At 36.3% G+C, this 16,420-nt stretch overlaps 1 protein-coding gene across 1 annotated transcript in view; it reads left to right on the top strand.

Moving 5' to 3' along the window:
• Window positions 1-1,200: 1,200 nt before the first annotated feature.
• Window positions 1,201-16,420, top strand: part of lix1 (limb and CNS expressed 1) — a 29,792-nt gene continuing 14,572 nt past the window's right edge. Inside the window, exons 1-2 of the mRNA XM_006626782.3 lie at window positions 1,201-1,486; window positions 11,859-12,022. Coding sequence (XP_006626845.2) covers window positions 1,252-1,486; window positions 11,859-12,022 — 399 coding nt within the window. The 5' untranslated portion in view covers window positions 1,201-1,251. The remainder of the gene's footprint in view (window positions 1,487-11,858; window positions 12,023-16,420) is intronic.

The raw sequence follows: 16,420 nt of genomic DNA, 5'->3' as shown, positions 1-16,420 counted from the left end.
CTCCTTAATGGCTTTGGCTTAGCATGTATTTGGTTTTGATCATGTGCACAGTAAAGGGTAGTACATCGGGTTTGCATTTCAAGGATAATTGATTTGAGGCTTGGGATGTAATTCATGTAAGGATTTGCTACTGATGAAATCAGGTACTATGATTTTATGGAAAATTGGTTTGCACACAATTCAGGGCAAGGGAAATACTGGATCATACCTGGAAAGGATAAAGCATAAAGAGGACAGGTTTCATTCATCATTCCTTGAAACAATCTTTGGTCTGTATCATGTCAACAAGTTGGCACCATTTTTAGCACAATACGAAAGCACTGCTGAAGAGGTACGGACTTGCATTTTAATTAAGCTCCCACTTGCCTTTCCTCACATTCCAGGATTTCATTTTCATATGTATTCCTCTTCTTTGAACCTTTAGCCAAGTTTTCTGTTACAGAAACCATTTTTATAAAAGCCAGCTATTGTTTCAAAACCCTTGGCTCATCCGAGGCAAAAGTCAAATAAACCTCTGTCATATTCTGACAATAAGCACATTTCTGCTCTCTGCACGTATTTCACATGAAAAAACACCCAGACAGACTGAATGGGAAAATGTATTTCAAGACAATAAAACTATTCTTTTATTGTTATTTTCTGAGTATTTTTCAAATTCATACCTGTAATCTCCCCAAAGGAAAGGAAGAGTTTTTATTTGCCTTGTATGCTATACTTTTTAAGTTTCTTTACCTCTGCTGGAAGTGTTTTTTTATGTTATACTGGTAGAAGGTTCCAGATTAGTATTTATTTCAATTGAGAAAAAACTAATTCCGTTCTTTTTCACGTGTGCCTTGTAAGATTTTTGCATTTAAACAAACTCCACAAACTTCTCCTAAGCCTTCAGTGTCAAAGAGGAACTATGCCAGTAAAAGGCAAAAGACTCTATTCCCAGATTCCTGCTTTCTATTAATCCTTTATCATGTTACTTTAAGACATGCAGTATGTGAGAGCCTTGCTTTGTTGCAGCCTATACATATGTGGCAACTGCTGACTCCAAACAAGTCTGAAAGCAGGGACTGCATTCCTGGGACAGGATTTAACTGGAAGGTTTAGGTAGCCAGTGGGTGTGCTTAATAGGATGGAGAAGAGAGAGTGAAGTATGTCGACCAGCCTCCCAGCTAATTAGTTCACCACTTAACAAAGGTAAGCCAGCAATGGAGGAGGACCCCTGGGGCCAGCTTCAAATCCTGCTCTGTGCCTGAGTGGCAGATGAAAAAAAAGAGAAAGAGAGAGAAAAAAAAGACAGATTCTTTGCATTTGTTCACACTGGATGTGAGGATGGGCACAAGTTCAATAAATGTTCTGCGCTCCCAAAGGCATGAGGACACTGTCTGGTTGTATCTGGGAAAGAAGGATCTGGAGATGGACAGTGTTTTGGAGTCTTTGGAGGAGATAGTCTCTCGGGTGCTTCCTAACACAGACTCGAGCAGTGTCTTCAAGGATCGTGAGTACCATTCACTTGCTAATAGTATTCACCACATTGTTAGCAGCTGGTTCTGTCCTCCAAATTAAATTGCACATGAGGTACTTGTGCACATGTTTCGGATTCTGATTTGTGTATCTTTAAGCTTTTCTTAAATCAAACAGTATGGGGCTGTTATCTGTGTTATAAAGAATAAAAAAGTCAGCTTTGACAATGTTGGAATTTATTTGCATACTCTGAGAAGTTACATTTATTTTAGATTACGTGATAAAGCAGTAAGACAATTTGACAGTGCTTTTTTCTAAAAGTATTTGTCTTAAGTACTTTCAAGAACTTCATGAAGCTTTAGGAAATGTCATTTAAGATGCGCTGGGAAGCACAAATTCAATTCTAGTAATTCCTGCAATGTTTAATTTCCATTTAATCAGTGGCTGGAAAAATACTACAAAACAAATTTATAGGGAATTTCCCAGAAGCTTGTAATTATATTTTCTTTTGTAAATCTGTACACTATATCTTTTTTCAAATGTATATTTGTATTATTTTAAATATGTATATATTGTTTTATTAAATACATTTCACAAAATGTTATTTATTTTCATTGTGACTAAGTGTATAATTACATATTCGTTAAACTGAAACAAAATTATCCTATTTATTCTAATTCTAAAGTTTTTTAACAGTTTAAAGTCACCTTAAATGTGTTAAAATACAATTGGTTTTATTGATATTTTTATGTATTTTGCATTTTTTCAAATTAATTTATTGAAAAATATAATGTAAATAAAACAGATAAAAATGAAGATCATATCAAAGTTTATCTTTCCTTTTCAGGATTCCTAAATTATGGTCTTATATGAGCTGCTTATAATAAATGACATCTGAATAAAACAAGATAGGTAGCAGTATTATTGTGTTTCAAGTGGAAAATAGCAAAACCAAAGATTGAGTTAAATTACTGTGTCCCTTAATCTGCAGAATTTCAATCAACATATACTGAAGTCTAGTCTGCATCGCTATAGTTAATCCCTTTTCTTTTAAACACTGTCATTTCATACCATTGAATTTTAATTTATGGCAGGTGCTTTTAAAAACTTTTTTCAAATGTATAGTATCAAATATCAATTTAATATTTCATTTGATTTAAGGATTTTTCCTGTGCAGTGTTACATAGCTGTCTTCACACTGTAAGTCATACTTTAGCATGGGGATTTTGATTATAAAACCATGCCTTAAGCTATACACTTCTATACACCTCTTTCAGTGCAGCACATTACAATGAAGCTGATCTTTTATTCTCTAAGGTAATATCTCTGTAAGAGTACATCTAAAATCAATCAAAAAGGATTCAATGACTGAAAGACTTCTGAGGAAAACATCGAAACATCTCCTTCATCACTTCTGCACAAGTAAGACTTGTGCTCAAAATAAACTTTCTACAAGAAGTTGTTCCCTTATATTGTTGGTTAAATGTGGTGTGGTTAACTGAGAAAGATTTCCAGCTTTCTTTGATTTGACAGATCCTCAAATCAAAGGAAACAAGTTCCTGCAAATCCTTTACCACATTGCTCAGTGTTATTTGGTGTGGCTGAAGGAGTAAAGTTTCCAACAATACTCCAGACCAACTGAGTCTCACCTTCAGATCACTGTTTCAGCTATAGAAGTGATTAAATCATTCCAATAAAAATATTTCTGTGCCGAATGGTAGGTTCCTTTTCAAGATGTTATGTTGGGATTCAGTCTTATATTTTAAATATTCTTTCATAACATTAAGTGTTGTATCATATAGCATTAAACACAACCATGATTAAGTGGGATGAACAAAAACAATTACTTAAGATATGTTCCAGTTAAAGAAATTATAACATTAAAATGTTCAGATACTGGGTTTAACTCATCTACATATTCTACTAGAAATGACATATTATACAGTTCATTTTTACAGATGAATAAGCACAAGGTTTGCTTTTCCACATAATCCCTCACCATTCACTCAGGTATACTGGTATTATGGCTATGTTAATTACAAATATCATGGTTTGATTATGCTATTTCTACATATCTGTTAGGTCATGCTGACCTTTAACCACCTGCTTACAAATCAAGATCTAAAATTTTGAGGTTTGGCATTATATTAAAAATGTAGTTCAGGTGGGTAGCTGCGTCAGCATGCGTAGGCTGCAAAGGAACAAGTAATAGATTTATTCCATGCTGAAAAAAAAGAAGAAAGAAAACACGTTTCAGCCGTGGAGCCTTCATCAGGTGTGAGAAAGATAAGGCAGTAGGCAAAGGTAATGTAGCGGGAGAACAAAGGCAGGGAGAGAGGAGAAGTGAGAGGTGGGAGCAGCGGACAGAAAGAGAGGCCAATCAAGAGGTGTGAAGTGAATGGAGAAAATGTAGTCTGTCGTTAAGAGAAGGGGGAAGGTGTGATCCTAGCTGCAGGATAATTTTGGTTTCAGTAGTCTTTCTGATGTGTGGGTTCGGAAAACCGTCTTTGAGAACAGAGATGGAGAGATTAGAGTGGTCGTGGCCATCAGAGGTGAAATGAGAAACAGTGGTCTTGGAGAGATCTTTAATCTTCACAGATTAAATATTAAATATTAAAAATGTACTTTGTGGAACTTTAGGGCACTATCCCCTCCCCCCTCTTTGATATTTTCTATCTATCATTCCGTTACAAAGTTTTGAATTTCAGGTGTCTCTTGTGATTTTTTGTTCAATTAATTTGTCAGAATTTTGGTACCTGTATGTATGTAGATATCACGTTAAAACAGTCAGATCAGTTTTGCTTTGGTGGTCCCAGTCACAAATTGTTTAAGATGACAGCCCTGATATCATAAGAGATTCTCTTCACTTAACTTGAAGTTATTCCATCGTGAAGTAAAATCTTAGCCATTGTCAAAGAACGTGAACCTTATGCTACAAAGAGGAAATATGGAAGTGTTATTTTGATTTCATGGATATGCCCATTTCTTTATTGAAGACACTAGGAGGTCAATCCAATTTGAATGAGTCTTTGACTTGGAGATCAGAGACTTTCCTCACTGCTGGGAAGAGAGTTCGGGTGCCTTTAATGTTCCAAAGGGGGATTGGACTGCACAAGGACAATAAGGCTTATTTCTGGCATCCAGGCTTTGCAAGATTCTGTCCTTTATCCTTTGTTAAAAGAATCAAAGTGATCTCGGACGCCTTGTCCTGTAAATGTAGCTGGGACTTTTGATGAGAGTTCTTCTGTCCTGCAGCCTCTTTTATGCATACCACATAAAACAATCTGCATATATTCTTTTGGTGTGTGTGGGGGGTCTTATTATTAATTAGAAAGCAGCCTAGAGTATAAGCATGAACTGACAAAGCATTGAATGCAGCATTGTGTGTGTTGAACTGCTTTCAATTACTGTATCTGTAATCCTGATTAAAATGCTATCAGCAACCTGTTAGGGGACATACTGTAGATCTCAATTTTTCACCTTCTCACTGCAGAGATTTAAAACACGTAAAAAGCAGCTGTGTTGTTTCTGAGCAAGTATCAGATAATGCCCACAAAGTTCTCTCTTTAGCACAGGAAAACAAGTTATCCATTTCCCATCGCCTTAATATGGATATTCCAAAAACAAGCAGTTTAAATACTTTCAGCTGTAGATCAAACAATGTGCCATTTTAAAAGCTATTTCTTCATGCATGCCAAAACAGTCTACTAAATTCTAGGACTAAAATACTGGCCACAACATCCTTTACCGAACCTCCCCAAATGACAATAGTCTTAATTCTGAACGAAGGGCAGAGAGGAGAGATTTAACAGGCAGTACAATATTTGGAAATGTACAAATACATTTGCAGAAGGTGCCCATATTTAGGATGGCACAGGGGCAGGGAAATTGGCTCACAGCTCTTAGAAACTGGGTTTGATTCCTGACTGCAGTGTCTTTTGTGCAGTTTCATGATTTTCAATGTTCAATGGGTTTTCTCCAGTTGATATCCCACATTCCAAAGGTTTCCATTCCATATCCGGCTAAGTTAATTGGTGTGTCTAAATTGTTCCTGCGTGTGTGTAATGTATGTATACCCTGCAGTGAGCTAGGTGTAGGCCTGCCTAATGTCCTATATTTCTGGGAAGCACCCTCATGACAAATAAGCATCTTTGCATTTCTAGTACTGCTATGATTCAAGATCCCAGCTTATCCCACAAATGTTCAATGGGCCTTAGGTAGGGCAGACACGCTAAGCATAAGGGCCACATTCTCATTACACAAGAAAGCCATCATTACATGAGTAGCATGAGGACAAGCATAATCCTTTAGAGTGCTGTCACATCAGCATGAAGGAAGGGCAGGAAGTGAGATCCCGGCGACTGACGGTGCACTGACTTAGCCCAGCCTCCAACATACCTACAGTATGTCAGAAAAGCATAATTCTCTTAATAAGTGAGACCCATCCTTTTTGTCATTCTCATTCTTTTTTCCTTTTTGTTTAAATTTCTTCTTTTTCTCCAAGCTTAATATTCAAAATGTTAAATCATCTCATCACCTGAATCCAGTCCATCCTTATTAAGTGATTTAATATTTAGGCAACAAATCACTCAGATATGACCACAGTCAGACATGAATGATCAATTAATCAAGAAGACACCCAAAAGATTTATTCAAAAGTATTCAAATCCTTCCTAAGCAGGACCATTTTGTGAAACTGAATGCTTAAACTTAAAGTCTTCTAAGAGCTAGATAAGTTACAGAAAACATCAGCAAAAAATAAAAATGTCTTTTTGGGTAGAATTCTACCAGTTTTGCACATCAGGTTGTAATATTATATTAAAAACATGGATTTCCACTTCTATGGCCTGTTCTATTTGTTATTAAATTTAATTAAGAACCAAAAAGCCCTCCTTTATCGCTTAAAACAGCCGTAGTGGTTTTCCAGTAATTCTGAGTTTTTCTGGAATGTGTATTAAAGATGAATGAATCTTAAAAAGCAAGTTTTGTAAAAAAGGACACCTAAAAATTCTAGTTAGCAACTGATCTGCAAACATCTTTAACCCAGTATATTTGCTCTCTGTTCATAGTTGAGGCTTAGTGAACACCTGTGATTTTGCCTGGAAAAGCGATCTTTGAGGGTCAAAGATATAAATGGCTTGTATATTTAAAACACAGCAGTGGAACTATAGTTAGAAAAGAGAAAGTGGAAATAACCGGAACAGTGCAGTTCATCAATGACTCTTAGAAAATGTATAGCAATGTCATGTGTAATCTATCTATAGAAGTATGCCCACATACTTCGGCATCGACCTGCAGGTGGAAGCAATTGTATTTAATCATAATATTAACCAGGCCCTGGCTCAACAGGAACAGATCTAAGCACTTTAATTGAAATGTAGCTAAAATTTGTTTTGTGCTGCTTCGAAGCTCTGAAATAACATGTTTTAAATTTGAAATAGATGTGTCCCAAATGTTCTGTCATTATCAGGGGGTTATTAGAGGTGAACCCAAAGCAAAGTTCAGATTTCATTACAACAAAAAACTAAAAATTAGAAAGAAGTTACGAACAGAAGGAATCATGGTCTTTTGTTGTCCTAATTGTTTTTTTTAGTTTCTCATGTTCATGGAAATATTTTAGGATGCTATGGAAATGAAAATATGAACGATAAAATGGATGATGCATCAGAGATGCAAACAATATATTCTGAAATTCTTCACAGTTTTAAGTAATACTCTACGCAAATTTGAACACAGAGTGTGTTAAGAATGTCAGCTGCACCTTGCTCATGTGATCTTAAAAACATTTTGTTCCTGACAAAATGTGTTACTGAAGAATAAATTGGAAAAGCAACGTTTTGAAAAAAAGGGACACTTTAAAATGCTAGTTAGCAACTGAGAGGAAATATGAGATGGGAAATCAAATGTAATTCATAGTACAGAAATGTAACTCAGAATTATAAGCTAGAGCTGTTAAAACAATTTGAATTTCAAAGTTGCTGACACAAAACTTTATGTAAACTTCAAAAAGGAAAGATTAAAAAAGTAGACTTTACTGTGTAGGTGAAGTACAGATTCAACCAGCACATTGTTTCTGTTATGAAGTAGGCCTCAGGGAAATTGGCTTTTCTTCAAAAGCTTAAATTGTGTCTAAACCCTAAAGACAAATTGATGGTTGTTAACAGCTTGGTACTTCCTCTCCTTGGTTCTTGTAATGGCGTGTAGAAATTGAAAAATACCTTGGCTGCAGACCAGAACAATAAACAATAGACTAAATCGACCTGGTTTTTACCAGAGACACATCTGTGATGTTAACTGTCTGTGTCCGTATATGGTCCAAATATTTGAATTTCAATCGTCACCTAGCTCTTTTTATAAAGTGAGGACTGTCTGTCAAACTCCATATAAAAATGGTGTGAGAAGCTGTCTATGCTGCCAGAGAGTGATTATCAAATTATAAAGTTATGCTAGTTTTCCATCCACCCTCTGGAAGACAATCAGAATTTTCTGAATCTTAATCTTATCAAAGCTTTTTATACACAGTTCAGGGTTGGCAGACCATTTTTCTTGAGTAATGATAATACTTGTTGTTAACCAATCAAAAGTCAATAATGCCTAAGAATTTTTAACCTCTATGCTACCAGCTGTAAGTTACAACCCACATACTGTTTACAGTATGAAGGGAACTCAGAGCCCTAAGTTGTAAGCACAACTGGTGTACAGAGATTTCTCATGCTACTTTTTCAAATGCTTTCCTACAATTTGAGATTGACCTACAACTTCCCTAGTTCTGTGCCCTTGCACCTTCTTATTATACTTTAGTTAAAATTGTGAAACCAGAAAATAACTACGTTACGTGGAGCAAACTAAAAATCTGTGTATGATCACTGATTGGTCAGGAATGATTGTACCTTCTGTCAGTTTTCTCCCTTTTATGTTCCTGAGTAATACTCAAATTTTAAATCAGTAAGTACAATCACTCTTGAATTTTCACATAATAATGTTTAAAAGTGTTTTGTTTTAACAATCGATTGAGCTGTGGGTGGATTCAAAACACATTTGTCACATATGTCACATTTTTTCATCTCCTGTACAAATGTCAAAATCATGGATGACATGCCCGGAGCCTATTCTGAAGAGCATTGGGTGCATGGTGCGATACCCCCTGGATGGAATGCCTGTCCGTCACAGGACACACAGACACAAACACGCACACACTCGCACCATGGCACATTTTTACAAAAGCCAGTTAAACGACCAGTACATCTTTGGACTGAGGGAGGAACCTAGGGCATCCAGAGGAAACCCACATGAACACGGGGAGAGCATACAAATTAATGGAACAAAACAATAAGATAACAAGTGGTAATAGCAGGTAATATTTAATTGAATAATACAAAAAAATATTATTTCCTACCATTTATCTTTAATACTTATATTTCTATCACACTCATATGTATTAATTATGTTAAACACAAAGAGAATTTGTCAGTGATCGCTGGATCCTTAAGATGTCAATAAAAAGCTGGAAACACTTTAAGGGGAGCAGTTGATGTGTAATGTTTAAAAATCATTTCAAAAGATACCAGCTAAAATCTAATCAGCATGTCCAAAGTAATTTGGAAAACATTGATAAAGACATTTATGAAGTTATGAAAAAAAAGATAATTCCGTTTTGTAAATAAAAGTGTTAAGAAAGTAATATGATGTCTAAAATGTACTTTTTTTCTATTTATTCTTTGACTGTTGCTAGACCTTATACAGTAAAGTTTTTTATATACAGTATGTAGTTCAAAGGACCAGAAATACTTTATTATATTGTGAAAGTTAGAACTATAGGAAACATTCACAATCATCAATCATATTAAATATAATGTATGTGAACACAATCAAAATAATTACAAATGGTAATTGTTAACTAGTTCAATGGTAAGAAAAATATTTCAATTTAAGTACCATATTATACACAGTGAACACAGTAAAAATTATGTTTAAAGATCCCTTTAATCAGTATGAGAAACAGCTGTTATGATTTAAAAATGTGTTGTGTAAAAACCTAGACACTGGTGGTCTTGCTGATTATTAGAGGTTTACAGCCTGAAAAGAATGTAGTTTTTAAGATTCTTATCCCCAGAATGTTCTAGTATGTGTTATAAATATAATTGTACTTGTTAAGATGGATCATACATGTGCTTACATTATTGTGCTCAATAATATATTGCACATACGTACTTTAAAGTGCACTACAGTACATGAAACAGAGGTGGGATTAGCTGGTGGCATAGCATTTGGTGGTTTATACTGATAGGAGACTTATCGTTGTATGATCATAACTGTAGTTTGTAGAGGATAGAGTCAAAATAATGTAAATGGTGAGGACACCACAGAGAGCTTTTTCTATTTGGTTTCTATCTATAGCCTCCAAGACAGTTCCGAATGGCCTCCTCTTCCACGTAACTCTTCTTAAAAAATGAAATTAGGCATAAAATGACAACCACAAACTGAACAACGTTCGTACATTAAAAAAAACTGAAAATAAGAAATGCCTGAGTTTATTCTTCTGTTACAATGATTTTAGCATTTGGTAGAAAAGGCTGAGTTTAAGTGGAAGTTCTGTTTGATTCCACATTATCAGTTCCACACTACAGCATTTATTTTCAAACAAACCAATACTGAAAGACATTAAAAATATAACAGATGAGTATTTACACCTGTAGCATTATTTGTGTTTTTAATGCCTCTCAGAGTATCAGATAAATGGCTCATCATGAATTCTTGTCACACCACACCTGAGGATTCATTAGTATTTGGATTTGCTCAGATTGCTCAGTGCTTTTTTTCAAACATAAGCCTTTGTAATGGTATCTTTGGATAACATTGATTAAATTGATCCAACTACTCTGTTGATAAGGTTGAGTTTGAACTCACCAACTGTATCAGTTCTCTGTTACTGGGGACTCCCAGTAAACAAAGTAGTGCAAGTCATAGTCAAAATTACTTGTTTAAATGTGACCTGCAGAGCCATATACTGTGTAAATAGATAGATTAAGGTTACTGTATATATATATAAGGAGTCTAACATGATTTGGCACAGCAACCTCAACAGGGCACGTAGACACAATTTAGAGTCATCACTGACTCCAGTCTGAATATATTTGCAATGTGTAAGGAACCCAGAGCTTTGGACTAAACCAAATAGCCAAAAGTAAACAGGTGGTCACAGGAGACATAAAAACTACACAGGAAACCAAAATTATGTCCCAAACAAGTGTCCATTTACTAAATGTTCTGGGGCAGAAAAATATTTACAAAAGAAGAAGAAAGTGAAAACAAACAACAAGTAGGCTAAATACTTTGCAATGGATGGAACTCAACACTGACAGTTCTGAATTAAGATTTTAAGAAAATTAAAACTACGAACAAGCACACAGATAAGGACAGGTTATATTGTATCTGCAATCAGAACTAAAGAAAGACATGGGGCAGACTGATAGACCATGAGAGCCCAAGCACCACGTCCAACTCCTCTTGATGGTAAGGTTCCATTTTAAACCAGAGGTGAATCAGAGTCTATAAACAACACAAAATGTTGCATCAGACAGGAGACAACAAACATAGCCATGAGAATCTTTTTCCTTTTCTTTATAGATCTCAAAAGAGTGCAAAAAAAAAGCATTTAAATAGCCCCTCATTACGCCTTTCGATCACAAGGGATCTCAAAACATTACATACTCTATGTCTGGGAACTCTCTTCAACCACCATTGAAATGCAGCCCCACTACAAAGCAGAGCAGGTAGAAAAATAAGAAATTGCTTCACCAGTTGAATCATGGAGGAACATCAGAATGGTCAGGCTTCAGATTGTACAGGTCCAGAGTGAAATTTATCTAGGTCACCAGGGTTAACACCTTCACCCTTAGGACCAGCGTCATGGGATCTCCATTGACAAAGTGGTCAGGACCTTAGTTTAATGTCTTGTCTGAAAGATGGCTGTCTTCACCATCACAGTGTCCCTGGTCAGCATAACAGGAAACTCTTGTTCAGAGTGAAGAGTGCCACATAGTGGTCCACCAACACCACATAAAACAGCGACCTGGGTCTCCATGAAGGTCTCCAATCCCAGTACTGACCAGATCTAACCTTGTGTAGCTTCTAAAATCTATCAGGATCAGCCTGATCAGTGTAAAGGATTTTGGGCTCTAGCATTGCTATTATTAATAATTTCATACTGTTTATTTGAGATATAACCACCTTGAGTGTTACCAACAGTATGGAATTATTAAAAATAGCAATGGTACAGCCCAAAATCCTTTACACTGTGGAACTTTAGTGAGAAGCAAGTAAGAGGATTCAACCAGCTAACTGCAGCAAACCACCTGGACAGACGTGCAGGGATTTGCGCTGACTGTTTTCAATGTACTTGGCAGTGAACGTGGTGGGGATGCTGCATGAGTTCTGGAAAAGGAAGCAGACGGGCGGAGTTCTGGTGCGTCCCGAGAGCCTGGTGGTGTATGAATGCGTCTCCTCCCCCAGCCCCCCTTTCGTCTGCTACGTCACCTTACCTGGAGGCAGCTGCTTTGGCAATTTCCAGGTAAGTCCTCCATTTTGTCCTATTCCGGACTGTTGACCACAGTGTTTGATTTATGGTGAAGGCATGACAGCAGTACTATATCAAAGTATCTTGCTGTCAGAAAAGCGCAAGTTATTAAGATGTGAAATTTTAGGCTCTGTCATCCCTCATCGCGGTAGATCTTGTTTTTGTGAACCAAAGGTTTTTACAATATATGTGAAATACTGAAGAAGTCTGCCTTTAGATCTCCTTTCTGTGTGTACTGACTCCAGTTCATTATACTAATACACCGATGCTTCTGTGGCATGTAAGATGAACAGATGATTTACAAAAACATTCAACATATATAAAAATATATTAGAAAACAGTTTTCCTAGATAACACGCATTAGTTGGATTTGTTGTGCAGTATTCAGTTGGTATGGTTTTGGTTTGTGACACAGTTCTCAGGAGTGAGGCCAAAGTTGGTTCATATTTGACACCAAATAATTGTGCTGCCTTTCAGCAAAATGTTTATGCCAGAAACACTGAGCAACTGTGTTAGGTTACTGAGTTTACTCGTGCTGATAAAAATGTTGTATTTTAAAAAAAATCTTTCACTGAGAGTTAAACCAGAAAGATCCGGACTTGGAGCACCTGTATAATTTACTCCATTGCCGAATTTCACCCTCGGGATCTGACAAATGGAAAATTACTCTTAACCTAACTCCCACTGCCCATTCTTTGTCATCTGCACATTTACATTAAATTGTTCTAATGATGCCCATTAAGCACTCAACCCTTTTTTCCAATTTTCATGATTTCTTTTTAGTCTAGAAGGCACACAGTACCAGATTGCTATCATAAATCACATTCCTTTCCCCAGTTTTTCTGGCTATTTTCAGTTAATATCTGTGTAATTTCAGTCATTTGATGAATGGTAGAATATGTACACAGAAAATGTACTTCAGACTTCCAGCTTGCTGGAACAACCAATCTTGCTTCCTGGGACTGAATTGGAATGTTGTGACTCGTGTTCTCTTTTTTTATTTTTTTGCAGCAAGATTTTTGAATACAAGTAGAGGTGAATTTAAAATATTTCAGAGCTAGTGAACTTTTGGCAGGCAAGGCAACTGCAAAAACCAGAAGTCGTAGGGTGTGGCAAATCTGGTTCATGTGTTTCTAATTTATGGTTTGTAGGGTTGTGGATGGGGCTCCACTCCATCAGAAAGCTTGCCCTAGCAAATACCTATCCATGTTCATAAAGATGGGAGGACTGAAGCCATCAGAGTAAAATACCTCACTCAAGGTACAACAGCAGGGTGGAAAGGAGTATTTTCAACCTTCAACCTGGTAGTTACAATTCCAGAGCCTTTCTTACTACACTACATTCTCTTCATTAAGCTGTTTACTTATTAAATTCAAGGGAACTTGTAGAAATGCAATATACTGTACATACTGTAAATGCAACATGATACATTCAAAGCTTTGTTGAATCGGGCCTTCTTTGTAGCTGCCTGACCACATTTTAGAGGCCCTTAGTGAGAAACGTGGAAGATAGTACCACAGACGCAAGATCAATGAAAGGGCCATGTGTTGGGTGAAGTATGGTTATTTTTATTTTTATGTTGTATTTTGTTGTATTTGTGAAAATGAATCTACAAATTTCCTCACAAAAAGCTAGTGAACTTGTAAAATTCAAACACAGTAAAAAATTAAATCACCTGTGTCTAACCAAATAGAATGTACAGCATAAATCTGACAACCTGTATTCATTACCTACTGTATCTATACTGAGTTCAGTTCCTATTGAACTGGAATAAACATATCTTTAAAAGCATAATGGATTAATAAGTGGGTTAGTCTAATGTTAATACATAACAGTAAGGATAACATCATGTCCTGTGAAATTGGGCTTTTAGAATATGCTTTTCTATTTTTTTGCTCTTTTTTTTCTATTTAATCCCCTATCCGTTACATTGAGGAGAGTGGAATAAGACTTAAAAGTTTCTTAACTGTTCTGTTGTATTCAGCATATCTGTGAAGTTTAGGACAAAATCTGCTTTATCATGCACTTGGCACTTCTGAGCTCATATTATGATGATATGTAGCTGACCACATTAACAAGGAATATTGATATTGTGTTAGTGCTTTTTTGTTAGTAATCAGTATCAATATATAACCACACTCATTTACAGGTACAGTACTGTACAGTATATCATTGTCTTGTGGCACATCCACTTCAATAAGACAGAATTCAGGTAACAGGCAAGGGAGGAAATAGGAGGTACATGTACGTATTCCAGCCTCCCTGTACATTCCAGCACACTGGAGACAACTCATTTGTCCAAGTTGGTACTTGGTACACCCTCTACCCTTGGTACACTTGAAGCCCTACATTGACTTCACAGAGAAGAGCCTATGTACAGATGTGTTACATATTACAATATTTAGTCATGTTTATTCCCACTGAGAGTCATAAAACAAAGGGAAACCCGTAGCCTGTCCCAGAAATATAGCATAAAAGGGTAGGGACTCCATTGCGGGGCATACACAAGCACACAGATCCAATTTAGAGACATTTCCTCAGGTGTGGGAGGACACAGAGAACACAAAGAAAAACCATGTGAACATACAGTAGATAGAACATGCAAACTCCATACAGTCTGGAATCAAATGCAGGATTGATACACTCTACTGGCCTGTGACTTCAATTTGATCAACCCTGTTGATGATAACTGTCATCAGCATAATGAATTTATGAATGTCATGTCTACTAAATAAAATATCACCCAAGAGCTGTGAGGCAGCTGTACTATCCACTATGCCACCCTGAATAAGTGCACCTTCTGAATAGTGCCTGCATATTAAAATCCATTTCAAAACTGATGTCTGAACCCAGGATCCTGCAGCAGTCCAAATTCCAATGCGTGATCTCAACTTTTGCCTTCACGTGTGTTGTACATGAGATGGTTAAAAATGTTTCACCTCCTCATATTTCTGAGAGAGAAGGTGAACAGGTTGATATACTGCAGTGACCCAGCAATAGAACTTCTTTACCTCAAGATGTGTCCCAATACAGAGTTAGTATTACTACCTTTCTGGTAATACAGCTTCATGACATCAGTTTGATGCTAGGGTTGTAAGTATAGAATACCAATGAGCAGTTGCATTGCTTTAATACTGAACATTAATGTGGACGGTGCCAATTGGTTTGAATTTTTATTTCATTTATTTTATTCAAATGTCTTTGATTCTTTTCTATGCATGTACTGGGTAATGTTCCAAAGGTTTGGGCTATAGTGACAGATAAATTTGTGAAGGCTTTTTAACGGACGAATATTTATGCAAGTCATTATCAACTTTATAGGTTTTATCAATTCATTACTGGATAAAGGTCAGACTTTGGCTACCCTTAGCCAATTTACTCCTAAAAATAAGTTGACTTTCAGTCCTAAGATTGTAATAGATAAATAAACAATGATGCAGATGTATGGTTTACCTGCACATACAGTAGGAAGAACTTACAATTAATTGTAAACTACAATATGAATATCAATGCAGTGCAATCATAACATTTGATCCTGTTAATTTCATTTAGAGCAGCATACAGTAGCTGTTGAGCAATGCTTTACGTTTCTTAAAGTGGTATCAGTCATGCAGTCCTTGAAAATGTATTTCTTATAATTGTAATAGATTTATATTTTCTGAATATTGCCCTTTGATTAACACACATATACAGAATGTACAGGTGGATGCTGCACATTGGTGGTGGAGGTGAGTCCCCATTACCTGTAAAGTGCTTTGAGTGGAGTGTCCAGAAAAGCGCTATATAAGTGTAAGCAATTATTATTATTATTATTATTATTATTATTATTATTACAGTAGTCAGAAACAACGTATCACTCTATTCTAAGAAAAATATATAGATATTGCTAAAATTATTTTATTGTTAGTTTGATAGTTTGATTTATATTTGAGACTGACAAAGATTCACTCTCCTGACTGACTATTGAATAAGCACTAAACATTCTTCTTACTCAGACCTGGTGAAAATCATTGGTGATAAACAATGGTGGAGGATGGACTCCAGCATGTAGTCAGTTCACTGTCGGGAGTGCTCACAGCCAGCAACCAAACCTAGCAAGATGTTACAGGTAAACAGTCTGTGAATGACACACCACCACTTGGAAGACCATGAATCATGAGACCTTGATTGAAAGATCAATGTCCAAACAGGATGAGTTGGAGAGGAGTGTAGAACAGGAACAAAACTGCACTGGAAGTGATTGATATCAACTTGAGTGCATGGTGCTAAATTGCTAAGGTCCTAGGACCTTATTAACCACAAATCCTAACCCTTCCTTGATGTGACAACATTCCAGCAGGACTATGCTTGTGCACATGCTACTCTTGTAACTATGGTTCTTTGTAGTTCAGG

Source organism: Lepisosteus oculatus, chromosome 3 (genome assembly GCF_040954835.1).
Source record: "Lepisosteus oculatus isolate fLepOcu1 chromosome 3, fLepOcu1.hap2, whole genome shotgun sequence".
NCBI lineage: Eukaryota > Metazoa > Chordata > Actinopteri > Semionotiformes > Lepisosteidae > Lepisosteus > Lepisosteus oculatus.
This window is presented reverse-complemented; position numbering and strand designations above follow the sequence as displayed.